The 14,662-nt window shown below is 40.4% G+C and overlaps 1 protein-coding gene across 1 annotated transcript in view; it reads right to left on the bottom strand.

Moving 5' to 3' along the window:
• PLA2G4C (phospholipase A2 group IVC) overlaps positions 1-14,662 on the bottom strand; it is a gene marked incomplete at its 5' end in the record, with an annotated part of 99,174 nt that overhangs the window by 79,518 nt on the left and 4,994 nt on the right. The window contains 6 exons of the mRNA XM_082778973.1: positions 2,447-2,601; positions 3,623-3,718; positions 8,801-8,854; positions 10,023-10,163; positions 12,444-12,561; positions 12,805-13,000. Coding sequence (XP_082635099.1) covers positions 2,447-2,601; positions 3,623-3,718; positions 8,801-8,854; positions 10,023-10,163; positions 12,444-12,561; positions 12,805-13,000 — 760 coding nt within the window. The remainder of the gene's footprint in view (positions 1-2,446; positions 2,602-3,622; positions 3,719-8,800; positions 8,855-10,022; positions 10,164-12,443; positions 12,562-12,804; positions 13,001-14,662) is intronic.

Here is a 14,662-nt window from a genome sequence, read left to right as displayed (position 1 = left end):
TTGGCCCATCCCTGCAGCCTGTCAAGGTCCCTCTGAATGGCAGCACAGCCCTTTGGGGTATCAGCCACTCTTCTGAGCTTTGTGTTATCAACCAACTTGCTGAGGGTGCACTCTGTTCCACATCCAGGTCATTGATGAATAAATCAAACAACAGTGGACCCAGTACTAACACCTGGGAGACACCGCTAGCTACAGGCCTCCAACTAGATTCTGCACTACTGAGCACAACCCTCTGAGCTCTGCCATCCAGCCAATTGCCAGTCCAACTCGCTGTCCACTCATCTAGGCTGCACTTCCTGAGCTTGATATAGAGAACAAACCAAAGATTACATAAAATCTTTTAGCCACGAGTACAGACATGCATTTATCTGAGAGAGTGAGGGTAAATCCTACATATTAACACCTGCACAAGCATCTGTTGATTATGAATAGAGCCTACTCTCTTCCTTTTCTTCTGTACCCATTTACGATAGCACTAGGTAAAAGAGGACTCTCAAATGCTTGGCACCAGAAGTTGAAGATATGAAATGCAAGTACATAGAGACAAATATATGTTACCAAAACAATTCACTTTGTTGAAGAGCGGAAAGTGCATGACTGTAGGGCACGACTTGTCTCCTTGAAAGATATAACAATCAGAAGGGTTTTTCTTGTCCATTTCCTCCTTCTCTATCTTGGGAAATGGAATACCATTTTTCTGGCAGTAGTCAGCTGCTTTCTCGACGGTCTGAGACATAGAGAAATTGTATACATCTTTTATCTTGTTTGTTTGTTTTTGAAAACCTAGAAAAAATCAATCCTCTCTCCAGTAATAAAATTAATATGTACAAAATGATGATAATTTCTTAGACAACAATAAATTATAACCTAAATTATGTATAAAGATCAAAGTTTTCTTCAGTTCTCTGAGGAACTGACTGAATCAAGAATATAAATGAAAATCCAGCACTTGCTTCTGGAGTCACTTCTAGCAAGAATCTTTGTTTAACAAATTACAGCTACGTCCAGAAAGGCTGACACTGAAAGATATCAAAATTAAAGGGTCTTGACATCTATACAACAGTCTGAAGATATGACAAGATTCACAACCTTTCAGAACAAATTTTGCTTTCCAAAGCAGTCCTCCCATGCTTGCACTCTAGCAAAATTAAAAGGACCAGATCTTTTCCCTGGGCCCCTTGAACTTCATTTAATCTCAGGACTGGGCCTTCAGCCCCTGTCTGAGCTATCTCCTAGGTGCACTGGTCTCCTACTCATACTCAGCCATGTCTGTATCTTAGCTCTTTTGATCTGGACCCTGACCCATAGACTGACTTCCCAGCTTGACCTTGGAACAGTGTCATTGCTATGGACCTGACCAACAGTAACTAGGTTGGTTACTGGCACCAGAGCTGATACTTTTCTGCCACCAGTCCTGATCCATACTGACTCTCCAGACTGACAATGCCTTCAGAAATATGTTTTAACTTCTGGGTAGCTCTGGAGTGGTCAGGCAGCTGGACTAGATTCTATTCTGTTCTGTTCTGATCTGTTCTATTCTAATTTCTATTCTGTATTTCTACTCTACTCTACTCTACTCCACTCCACTCTATTCTCAATGCCTACTGTAATATATGGCAGTCCAAAGCAGCCAGTGCTTCCTGGTGCATTTACCTCCACTGTCCCTGAAGTGACCACACTGAAAAGAGCCAGAGAAGCAGAGTTAGAAATATAAAATAGTAGAAATAAAAATAAATGTAAACCGTATCTTCCCTGCTCAATGAGTAAGGAGTTTTTGTTTAGTTTAGTATTCTTCTCCCTCCTCGTTCCCCCCACAAAATAGAATAAAACAGAGTTAGAAACATAAAATAATAGAAATAAAAATAATTGTAAACAATATCTTCCATGATCACTATCTAAGGAGTTTTAATTTTGTTTTTGTTTGTTTCACTGAGAGTTTAACAACTTCATATTGTTTTAATTGTTTCAAAAAACAGCACAAAAATCTCTAGGAAATACCCTTGCTGTGTCATCTTTGAAACTGGTTGTATTTCTTCTCCTTTCTCTTCTCCAAGAATTTTCAGCCTCTGCAGTTGCTGCAGACTTTTTTGCTGGTGTAACTATTAATACCACATTTCCTCACGCTGCATACCTGAAGGATCTCTTTGAAGAATGTCATCAATTACTCTTAAGGAAGGAGTAGTATCAGTTACCCACACAAAAGTTCTGACCAGCCTTAAGGAAAAAAGGGAGACTAAGAAATTTGTGAGCGCTCTCTTTGTTGCTTTTATGCACCTTTGATAACCTGATAGCTTGATAACCTGAGAGCATATCATCAAATACCTGTGAACAAGACAGATAAAGTGCCTCAAGTTCTAAAAATATATGTTTCTGCCAACTGCCTTGAAAAAAAGTCCATGCAATCAACCCCAAAGTAGGCTCTCCAAAGAGATAACCACATATGTACCTCAAAAGGATCTCCAGAGCTGAAGTCGAAGGAAAGGATAAGATCTGTCTGACGCTGTTTTTTAAGTACCAGAGGATAAGCAGAATTTATTGCCAGGCCAGCATCAATCAAGGAGATGGTTTTGTTTTCGAACAAGTGAGAGGACTGAATGTTAGCTAGTCCAATGGAAAAAAAAAGGAAAAAAAAAATAAAATAAAGCAATGAGATTCATGAAGACAAATATGATTATATATATATATATATATGACCAGCCCCAAAAGAGTATATCAGACTTTATTGATTAAGCATCCCAAAAATGTATAGGAACCTGCATCTCACACCCAACCAGATGTCCAACTGTATTCTGACAGGAGGAATCTACATCCACATGAGCCATCTCTTTCTCTGACTGTGATCAATTTTAAACCAAAATTCCTGATGATCTTTTAAAAGAGATTATGCCCCTAGAAATATGCACTAGTCATTTTAAGATAAGATCTTTGAGGGAAAAATGAACAGATGAGCTAGCTCAAGATCATGACACTTAAATATATCTGTCTAAATGAAGGTTTCTGCTTTTAAGCCAGGTGCCCAAACTTCCATTATTTTAAGTGAGCATTCAGTTAGTGCAGGCGATAGAATCTAGAGACCCATGTTACTGTCCATGTGCCAGGAACACAACTCATTTTCATTAACTTTGCTGTCTAGTTCCACCTCCTTAGTCTCCTTTCTCTGTCCTCCAGGTTGTCCTTCAAATGGGCACAGGGGTTCTGTAGGTTTTCTTTTGTACTTTTTACCCTAATGTTGTAGTCCCCTGAACTCAGGGCAGTTTGTGTGATATTGGATGCCTGTGTTTATGTGATTGAATTGAGCTAGTATCTTATGCGTCTGCAATGATATTGCAGGTCTGAATTCCAGAAGTGTGAAATAAAATTCTGTTTGTGACTTGTTTAGTTGCTGCCCACAATGGGATGCTATTAAGAGAGGGTGGATCTTGGAAAGGAAAGTTATCTAACTTGCTGTATTAAAAAAATAAATAAATGGCAAAGACAGTTTTATTGGTTTAACATCACACAAGCACAGCCTAAAAGCTCTACCAGATCCCATGCATTCTGCTCCACCAATCAAGTCAGATAACATAACCAGTTTGTATTTTTTGAATCTTAAATAAAAAAAGATTTCATTGGAGTTTCTTACGGCACTTGTAAAGGAAGTTATTGGTTGTTCCCCATCTCCACTTTAAAGTACACTTCATTGTTTTAGTCAGGATCCTGAAGATACTCCATAAGCCAGCTAAGAAGAGAGAAAACAATTTAGAACATAGTTGAATCTAGACAACTTCACTTTTTGACTGGTGCAACAAAATCAGGTGAAGATGCATCATGTCAGAAGAACATATGTGCTGATAGTATACAGCCAGCCTTAGTGCCAAGGCCCAAGTGCTTCCAAAGAAAAAGAACCATACTTTTCACTAGTTCAGATAATTAACATCAGTCAGTGGAATCTTAGCCCACTTGAAACAGATTTGAATACGTCAGTCAAGGCCTGATCTTTTCTGGGTCCCTTGCAACACTCTTGTGGCTCAGAGAGTGTTCTTTCTTTTAATTTTCTTTCCAGCTGAAAGTCCCATGGATAAAGTGAGAGCCAGGTTACAGCCCGGTAGAACAAACTGTGCAAGGTGGGGAATATTGGCAGAAAACCATGAGAAATTCAAGAGATCATGTGAGAAAATGTAAGAAAACCAGCTCAATGCGATAATTTGGTGGACTGTATTGGGCAAAGACAGTCCAGGTGTGATCTGTGTACACAGTCCTTGGAACAAGCACAGGAGATTAAAGAAGCAATGGCCATATTTAATCTCATAACACCAACCAATTTGCTCCAGAAGGAGTTGGCAAAAAGCTGCCCATACACAGTGGGTGATGGAACTAGTAGAGCACTGGATCTACATATGTGATATATCAGCTTAACATTGCAAATATATTCTAGGAACTTCAACATGAAATTCTTATTCGAAATTTACTTGTGTCTTGCTTAGACCTCTTCTCGGTCTTTTTTAAAATAAATCCAAATAATCTTCATTCAACTCATAGTCCAATAAATATTGTAGATATAAGCTAAATGAGTTCAGTTACTTAAAACATTAGTGCTAAAAGTAACTAAAAGTTACTTCTATCTAAGCAGATAAAAGGGTGGAGATTTTGATTAGCTGCCAAAAATGCTTGCTATAGGATTTCTTATTTCATGACTTTTCATTTCAAAATGTCTCTAGTGATGGATGTTCCAAATAACACTTGAGAGTAATGCATGCTAAGTAGCTAATAGCAATCCACTGAAAAATCCACTCTTCAACGTATTCTTCATCAGTTTGGAATGCCTGAGAAGTACAGGCTCACTCAGGAACAAGAATAAATGGGAAACTGATTGTTCAGGATTAGGCTTCCTAATTTATTTACTCCAGAAGGCAGATTCTAATTACTTTCACGAGAACAGAAAGCTTTATGAACATTGAAAACTGGAATATCATTGATACATTCTATAGTATAGTTTTCACTAGATCATCCCACAATGACCCTACATAAGATTTACATTGGAATTTATGTTCACAATCCTCCAAAGATGGATTTTTTTGAAAGCACATACGATATAAAGAGCAATAAGAGATATTAAAAATGAGATAAACTTGCCATGCAATGATCGTGACATTTCTTCTGGAGTACCTTCTTGTCCAAGACACTCTGAAAAAATGAAAGTGTTAAAAAATGAAAAAATGAAAGGAAAATGAAGTGAAAAAAAAGCTAAAAGCCAGTGACATTAAAGAAACAAATACACATCAACTTACATGACGACTTTTTCCAACAAATGCATGTGGGCTTTTGTAGTAAATCACAGGATTTGTAGAAAATCCTGTGAATTTTTCTAAATGGGGTGGGGAGAGCATCACCATTACGGTAAGCATTAATGTGCAATACTTGCCTCTAAATTCCTTTTCTATTTCTTTGCACAGATTAACACAGCTCTCTATTCTTTCCTCCTTTGTTTTCATCACCCAAGTCTTATGCAGTTTAAGGCACATTTGGTAGGATGCATGGTTTTTTTCATCTTCTTAAAAAGAGAAAAGAAGAAAAGGAAAGTATAAGAATACACAACAAAGGAATTTGTGAAGTCAGATTACTGAGAGTGCAGGTATTAAGAAACTTCCACATCATTCACTTGCCTGACAATATTTTCAACAATTTATTGAAGACTTCTTCAGGATCTCTCCCACTTACGGCACACAGCTGAAGTTCTAGTAGAAGCAAAACAGTCTGAGAAAACTCGGTGGTATTTGACATACTTTCTAAGAAAGACAAGATAGAAGTTACATCAGGATGGAATTTATTTTACCAAACATCAGCATGATGGTATTGATCTAAGTAGATGGTAACTAACATGAATTAGTGAAGATGTAGTCATTGTATCAGATGGAATCTGTAGAAAGCCTGCCCTCATTTGTCTTATCCTAAAAAAGTTTAAACTGGTGAGAGGAACCATGTAGCAAAGTGAGTATTTCTCCCTGCTGACAATAAATACATCTAACACTGAGCTTTTCACATCTGGATGGCTATACAATCATACCAGAATAGAAATAGTCTTTCTTTTCATTCTGGAAGAAAAGCTCCATGAAACACAACAGAAGGAGGAGTAGCAAAAGCTGGAGTAACTGGGAATTAGTTACGTGTTGAAGACCTTACAAATAATTACATGTGTGAGAGGGGGAAAAAGGCCTGGATTTCCTTGTACCTTGCCTGACAATCCTAACAGTCCCCTAAGGGATTACATGGGGAAAGCAAATCAGAGTGTTTAATTAAAAAAAAAAAAAAAAAGGCAAAAAAGCACAAAGAATCACAATAACCCACCATGACCATATCCATATGGGCTGCATATCCTTGTCTCACAGGAACTTAGTAAGCTTTGTAACAACCACTTGATATAGTCTAGAAAGAAATAAAAAAAAAAAAAAAAGATAATTAAAATAAGAATACCCCTTCTCATAAAATAGTCACTGTCTTTCAGCAAAAGACATCAAGAAATCTAGCCTTGCACTTAAATGTAAATATAAGTACAGTTCCATTTCAGATTCCTTGAAAGATCTCCCCTGTCTTCTGTCTGGCACTCTAGTAGAGCACTATTCTCCTACTGGTTCTGTTCATCACTCATAGATCTGTGTTTTAAGTGTCAGATAAAGAGTGAAGCAAAGAAGGACCAAGTAACTCAACTTTATGCATGTCCTTTGCCACCAGGATTCCTGCCTGCCTCCTTTTCAGCAGCAGGTCCACATTTTATAATATAAATACATTTTCTATATAAATACGTTTCTATAAATACATCAACACAAAAAGGAGGACTAAGGAGAATCTCCATCCTTTACTGGATGCGGGGGGAAACTTAGTTACAAGAGATGAGGAAAAGGCGGAGGTGCTCAATGCCTTCTTTGCCTCAGTCTTTAGCGGCAATACCGGATGTTCTCTGGATACTCAGTACCCTGAGCTGGTGGAAGGGGATGGGGAGCAGGATGTGGCCCTCATTATCCATGAAGAACTGGTTGGTGACCTGCTACGGCACTTAGATGTGCACAAGTCGATGGGGCCGGATGGGATCCACCCAAGGGTACTGAGGGAACTGGCAGAGGAGCTGGCCAAGCCACTTACCATCATTTATCAACAGTCCTGGCTATTGGGGGAGGTCCCAATCGACTGGCGGCTAGCAAACGTGACGCCCATCTACAAGAAGGGCCGGAGGGCAGACCCGGGAAACTACAGGCCTGTCAGCTTGACCTCAGTGCCAGGAAAGCTCATGGAGCAGATCCTCCTGAGAGTCATCATGCAGCACTTGCAGGGGAAGCAGGCGATCAGGCCCAGTCAGCATGGCTTTATGAAAGGCAGGTCATGCCTGACGAACCTGATCTCCTTCTATGACAGAGTGACGCGCTGGGTGGATGAGGGAAAGGCTGTGGATGTGGTCTACCTTGACTTCAGCAAGGCTTTTGACACCGTCTCCCACAGCATTCTCCTCAAGAAACTGGCTGCTCTTGGCTTGGACTGGCGCACGCTTCGTTGGGTTAGAAACTGGCTGGATAGCCGGGCCCAAAGAGTCTTGGTGAATGGAGCCAAGTCCAGTTGGAGGCCAGTCACTAGTGGCGTCCCCCAGGGCTCGGTGCTGGGGCCGGTCCTCTTTAATATCTTCATCGATGATCTGGACGAGGGCATCGAGTGCACCCTCAGTAAGTTTGCAGATGACACCAAGTTAGGTGCGTGTGTCGATCTGCTTGAGGGTAGGAAAGCTCTGCAGGAGGATCTGGATAGGCTGCACCGATGGGCTGAGGCCAACTGCATGAAGTTCAACAAGGCCAAGTGCCGGGTCCTGCACCTGGGGCGCAATAACCCCAAGCAGAGCTACAGGCTGGGAGAGGAATGGTTGGAGAGCTGCCAGGCAGAGAAGGACCTGGGAGTGATGGGTGATAGTCGGCTGAATATGAGCCAGCAGTGTGCTCAGGTGGCCAAGAAGGCCAAGAGCATCCTGGCTTGTATCAGGAACGGTGTGACCAGCAGGGCTAGGGAGGTGATCGTCCCCCTGTACTCAGCTCTGGTGAGGCCGCACCTCGAGTACTGTGTTCAGTTTTGGGCCCCTTGCTACAAGAAGGACATGGAGGTGCTTGAGCGGGTGCAGAGAAGGGCGACAAAGCTGGTGAGGGGCCTGGAGAACAAGTCCTACGAGGAGCGGCTGAGGGAGCTGAGCTTGTTCAGCCTGGAGAAGAGGAGGCTCAGGGGCGACCTTATCGCTCTCTATGGGTACCTCAAGGGAGGCTGTAGCGAGGTGGGGGTTGGTCTGTTCTCCCACGTGCCTGGTGACAGGACGAGGGGGAATGGGCTTAAGTTGAGCCAGGGGAGTTTTAGGTTAGATGTTAGGAAGAACTTCTTCACTGAAAGGGTTGTGAGGCACTGGAACAGGCTGCCCAGGGAAGTGGTGGAGTCACCATCCCTGGAGGTCTTTAAAAGACGTTTAGATGTAGAGCTTAGGGAAATGGTTTAGTGGGGACTGTTAGCGTTAGGTCAGAGGTTGGACTCGATGACCTTGAGGTATCTTCCAACCTAGAAAATTCTGTGATTCTGTGATTCTGTGATTTACCTAGTCTTCCTTTTGATGATTATGTACCTACAAAGCCCTTCTTGTTGCCCTTAACATCCCGCACCAGATGTAGTCATGACTGATACTTCAAGTCTCAATTAGCGGTATCTTCAATGCCCATGTGTAATTTGAAGTGCCCAAGGGTAATTTGAAGTATATGCTCAATTTGTAATTTGAACATAGAGGCAACAGAAAAAAACAGAGTACCTAGTATAGCCTTTCGAATTTCTTCCATGCTTCCCAAAGCACTCCCCCATAAGCCTGAAAGAAAAAAAAAAAAAAAAAAAAAAAAAAAAAAAGTGGTTAAAATACTTGTTTTATGTTTGTCTTACTAAGAATTCAATCCAAGATTACCTTTCAATAGTACACTCCTCTTACCTAACTTTCAAAACCTATAAGGTAGAAGTCTAAATCAAAACTACTTGCATAGTTTTCCAAAATTGTCCACTGAAAGGATTATACAGCTTAAAATCTGATTTATTCCTTCTTCCTCATGCCAGGTCTACAGTTCAGTGGGCTATTTTTTATTTAATTTTTTTTTTACATTAAGGCCAGTATCCCATAGCAAACACTGAATACTCTCACACTATAGAACTCTTGGTTGAACACTTTGCTGTGCAGACCCCACACATGAGCCCAGAGCCATAAGTACTCTTCATTTCTTCACTGTATTTTGATTATTATTATTTTTTTTCTGTCTGAATTAATTAAATAGCCAGAATTAGAGTGGATTTTATGTTTGTTTGTTGAGTTTGTGTTTTGTTTTGTTTTGTTTTGTTTTTCCTAGAGGGAATGATGCCAAGCACGTGTTCTGAGGAGACTGGGGCATGAAGTGATTAAATGCAAGATGTGTTTAAGGGTGATACATATATTTAGATGTGTTGTACACAAGTGAGATGAGATTTGCAGCTGTAGGTAGGGAATAAAAAGATTTGGCACCTGGACTGTAACAGAGTGAAACAAATTGAAATAATAGGAGGAATCAGTCCTCACAGGGTGCATCTGATTTGGGAAGCATCATTCCCTGTAAAGTAAATATGCTGAGATTATAAAACATTTAGACAGTTAGGCTGGGAATATTTTACTAACTTTACTAAGCTAGGATGGAGATCTCTAATTTTCCTTAACGACCACATAAAACCGGTCAGTTTAGGTAGTGGAGAGTAGAGAGGTATTCAGATGTTCCCATTTGGACGTTTAAAGAGAGACAAACTGGTCTCCAGAATTCTCCATTATTATGCATGCATACGTAATACATATATACACACACAATACAATATTAGCTACATTATTAAAATCTGCAGAAAAATACAGAATAGTATACCTGTTTATATATACATATATATATATCCATATATACCTGTATATATATACAGAATACAAATATATATAGATAGATATTCTGCAAAGAAGAATCAGGAAGATTTACCTTGCATGTAACAAATGGTTTTCTTCTTATTCTTCTCCATCAGTGTACCCTTTTCAAATTTACTTCCAAAGTTCTCTGTACTCACAAAAGCACCCAAGGCAGTATATCCAGCCTCATGTGGAGTGAATTCAAACCAGGTCCCTGAGAAAATCAAAGAATATTGTGTTTTGTCACACAATATTCAGAAGTATAGTTGACCTCACCATCCCAAGATAGCATTCGGGTTGTTTTTCTTTTCCTTTCTCAAATCACCTGACTTTAGCTGACAAAGATGAATTTTCATATGGGGAACAAAGATAGTCATAGCATGCTATGTCTGCTGCTTTTTATGCTCTTGGTATCCTTTATAACCTGGCCTCCAACTGCTACACCTGAAAGGTCTGGGATTCCTGCAGATCATCCGTCAAATTGTACAGCTCTGAATAAATCTCTCAGATGTGCTCATAGGCCTCTCAATGCTTATAAACTAAGAGAGTCCTTCTGCTCATGTGGCGTGACTGCCCTAATACACTTTAGTGTCAGTGAAGAGAAGAGAAAGGGCTTGATTCAAGTACCCGCATATATGTTACCAGGGACTTATGGTACCAGGGACCTATCCTGAACTGAGTCATCTGCCTGGAGCTGACTGTTATGATGTAGGATGGAAAGGAAGCCCATACTGTTATAGAGGAGTAGGTGAAGTAGGCAGAGTATGGTAAGAGTGAGGCAGGGGTTAACCACTCTGCCTGCTCTGTGCTTCGTGCTCTGCAATGAAAGGGTTAGACCTTCTGCCTAGCAGTTAGGACCTGATCACTTTGACTCTGCCCAGAGCTATAAACATTGGCCTGAACACTTTCATCTGATGGGCTGGGAACAACAAACAGATTATTTGAGAGAAACACCAAAATTCCTGTTTTGAGAAAAAATCAGCTTCAGAGAAGATCAAGGCCTCAGGAACACATAACAAAGGATTGGTGCCAACCCAAGGCCCACACCTGTCCTGTGCCAAAGCTCTGTTTTGCATGGAATAAGGGAAGATGTTTTGCAGAGTTGAGACTGCTGTAACAATATGATTGTATATGTTTGCATAGTGCCTTATTGCAAATAGTATATAAACTACTGCAAATTTTGTGTGTGTGCTCTCTCCCGCTCATCTCCCTAATTGAGCAGCTGTCTGATGATCATGACTAAATCTTACTAAAAAGGTTTACTAAAAGGAGGTACAAATTCCCCCTTTGTCACAGAACATCCTGAGTCACTTTTATGACATAAGGATTCTCAAATGTGAATAGAGAGAACTTTACAAAAGAACTGAGCCCCTCTGAATACTCAGGTGGAGGCCAAGGAGTTCTATGATGGCACCAAATGTCTATATTCCAGCTTCTACATTGTCGTGGTGCAGACCCTCCCTCCACCTCGCCCCCTCACCTCCAGCAACTCTTCAATGTCAGGCTTGCCATTGTTACAAGTGCAGTGAGTTGGGATGATTAGGCACTCCCTAACTTAACCTGGAACTTCTTCTACCTGGCTACCTGAACTGTACAATTTGGAAAGTACTAGAATTGTATGGTTGGTTTGGCAACACAAGGATTACCTAACCTGAATTGTGGCCAGAATGGAAAAATACTGACCAAAGCCAATCATCTCACAGTCCTATAAATACAGGTCCTAAGCAAAAAGCCCCCTTGAGCTCTCCAGGACCACAGTGAGCTGTGACCTAGGATCTTTCCCTGAGGAGGGATGCCTATTAGGGCAGACTCCTTGAGGTTCAGTGATTGTCTGCTGAATAAGCTGAGTCAGGCGAAGGTGAGTACTTCAACAAAAGAAGAAAATTCCTTGGTGAAGTTCTTCGTTCTTTGTGAAACTCAATGGGTTGAGTTTAGAAAACCCCCAATCCCTTGTTGTATAGAAATCACCTGTCCCTTGCTCTACAGAAATTGCTAATACCTTGCCGTTAAGTCTTGTGTGTGAGCACTGCTATTTACAAATCTTTAACTAAGTCACTGTATGGATTGCAGCAAATGCTATTGACTTCTTGTATTAAATATGATAATGATTAACTAATGATTAAATGCTGCTAAGGAAAAAAAACATACAAACTAATTTGTGATTTACCGTAAAGGAATTAGTACATCTTAAATTGCTGCTACATGAGACCTGCATAAAATTTCATCTACAACCTACATTTTGAAGATCTATTTTATTGATGTCTTATCTAATCTGTTTAGTCTATTCTGTTCTGGAGTTGTCTCACTCTCCTATCATGCAGGTGACCTTTACAGAATGTGATTCAGCCCCTGGAAGTGCCTCTTTTTCTCCATTATTTGTCAAAATGGGGTTCGATATCAGCACAGTTTATGTCTGCCATTACCTTAAGGGAACCTAATGGTATTTAAGATATCTGATGGTATTTAAAATACTGTAAGATGAACCCATATTTACCTGGAGAGCTTGCACCCACTTTACTCAGTTTTTCCTTATCCACTGCTGCATAAATTGGGTAAGGGTTTATTCCACTCTCTGAGGCATCCCTGTAATCAGTCAGCTTGTTCTCATCAAACTGGAAAATAAGTATGAACATCAGTTGTTGTTCCTTCCTTCCATACTACTGGGGATAACCCCATTTTGGAGAATGGAGTTGGATTAACCTCTCTACCTTTACATATCAAGAGATTAGACATAATGCTCTAAAATGTTGCTTCAATTTATGCAACTCCTCAAAACATTCACCAAAGTCAAATTCAGTTACAATTACTTTGAGATTTTCAAAACATTCAAAAGGTATTTGTAATTAGTTTCTTACCTGATGCAGCATTTTGTATACAACACAGGCCCAGACATCAGTGAGTGAGAAATGTTCATCTTCTGATGACTCCTCTAAATATTCTATTGCCTTCATAACTTTTGAAGTGTCCACTGCAAGAATTTTGATTAGATTCTCTTCCAGGGACTTCAATTTTTCTGACCATTTTGAATCTGTATACAGCATGGACATGCACCTTTTAAGGAGAAAGAAAAATTCGTTCTCTAGTAAAGAGGGAAATGAATAGAGCTTTGATTTTTTTTTTTCCTTTCAATCTGCATGCAGATATTGGAATGGTTTAAAAAATGTATGGGAAGAAAAAGAACTCATAGGCTTCTCCGCAAGCAAGGAACTTTGCAGCATAGAAGGATGTCATTGTTCCTTGATCATTTGCTTCCCACTTGCATTCTGATAATGTCATTTAATTAATTAGATGACATGAAGCTGAATTTCAGATGGTTACATGACACTTATTTAGGGTAAATTGCTGTAGGAATACAGATTTTGCAGAACTCTTTAGAGGGAAAGATGTGAAGCCTGCTAAGAAACAGATAATCCATTAAAGAACATGGAACAGACTTAAGCAAAATGAATTACATCATGTCACCATTTTTATAAACTTGTGAAATTTTTGGTCTGTTATTAGGACCAATAAATTTGGTACATTTGCAGTGTGGTATCATATCCTACTAAAATATCATCTCTGCTAGCTACTTGCAGAGATGTGAAGGGCTCGGACTGTTCCAAGACCAGCTCTATGGCCCTAATAACACCTAATAAATTAAGGTGTACAGAATGACTTTCTTCATCAAGAGCAGCCTGTTGTCTGTGTATTGACTCTGTACATTGAAGATCATAAAATCATAGAATCATAGAATAGTTTGAGGTGGAAGTGACCCTGAAGATAACCTATTTCAATCTCTCCCTTTAATGGGCACAAACAACTCCCACTTGATCTGGCTGCCCAAAGCCCCATCCAGTCTGTCCTTGAACATCTGCAGGGATGGGACATCCACAACTTCTCTGGAAAATCTGTTCCAGTGCCTCACCACCCTAATAGTCAAGCACTTCATAGAATCATAGAATTATTCAAGTTGGAAAAGACCTCTAAGGTCATCTAATCCAACATTTAACCTAGCACTGACAAGTTCACCACTAAGCCATGTTTCTAAGTTCTACATCAGAATGTTTTTTGAAGACCTCCAGAGATGGTGACTCAACCACTTCCCTGGGCAGACTATTCCAATGCCACACAACCCTTTCAGTAAAGAAATTTCTCCTAATATCCAACCTAAATCTCCTCTGGCAAAGCTTGAGGCCATTTCCCCTCACCTTATCACTTGGTGTTTGGGAGAAGAGACTGATCCCCACTTCATTACAACCTCTTTTAAGGTAATTGTAAAGTACCATAAGGTCTCTCTGAGCCTTTTTTTCTATAAGCTAAATAACCCCAGCTCCTTCAGCTGCTCCTCATAAGACTTGTTCTCTAGACCCTTCACCGGATTTGTTGCCCTTCTTTGGGTTCTCTAGAGCCTTCACCAGCTTTGTTGCCTTTCTTTGGACATGCTCCAGCACCTCGATGTCCTTCTTGTAGTGGGGGGCCCAAAACTGAATACTATGTTCATGGTGTTCATACCAGAGCTGGGTACAAGGGGAAAATCACTTCCTTAGTCCTGCTGACCATGCTATTTCTGATACAAGCCAGGATGCTTTTGGCCTTCTTAGCCACCTGAGCACATTGCTGGCTTGTATTCAGATGGCTAGTGACCAATACCCCCAGGTCCCTATCTGCCGGGCAGTTCTCCAGCCACTCTCCCCCAAGCCTGTAGCACTGGTTGGAGTTGTTGTGCATCAAATG

This window comes from Aythya marila (assembly GCF_965140915.1).
Source record: "Aythya marila genome assembly, chromosome: 25".
NCBI lineage: Eukaryota > Metazoa > Chordata > Aves > Anseriformes > Anatidae > Aythya > Aythya marila.
The sequence above is the reverse complement of the archived record's forward strand: the minus strand, read 5'-3'. Positions and strand labels throughout refer to the sequence as shown.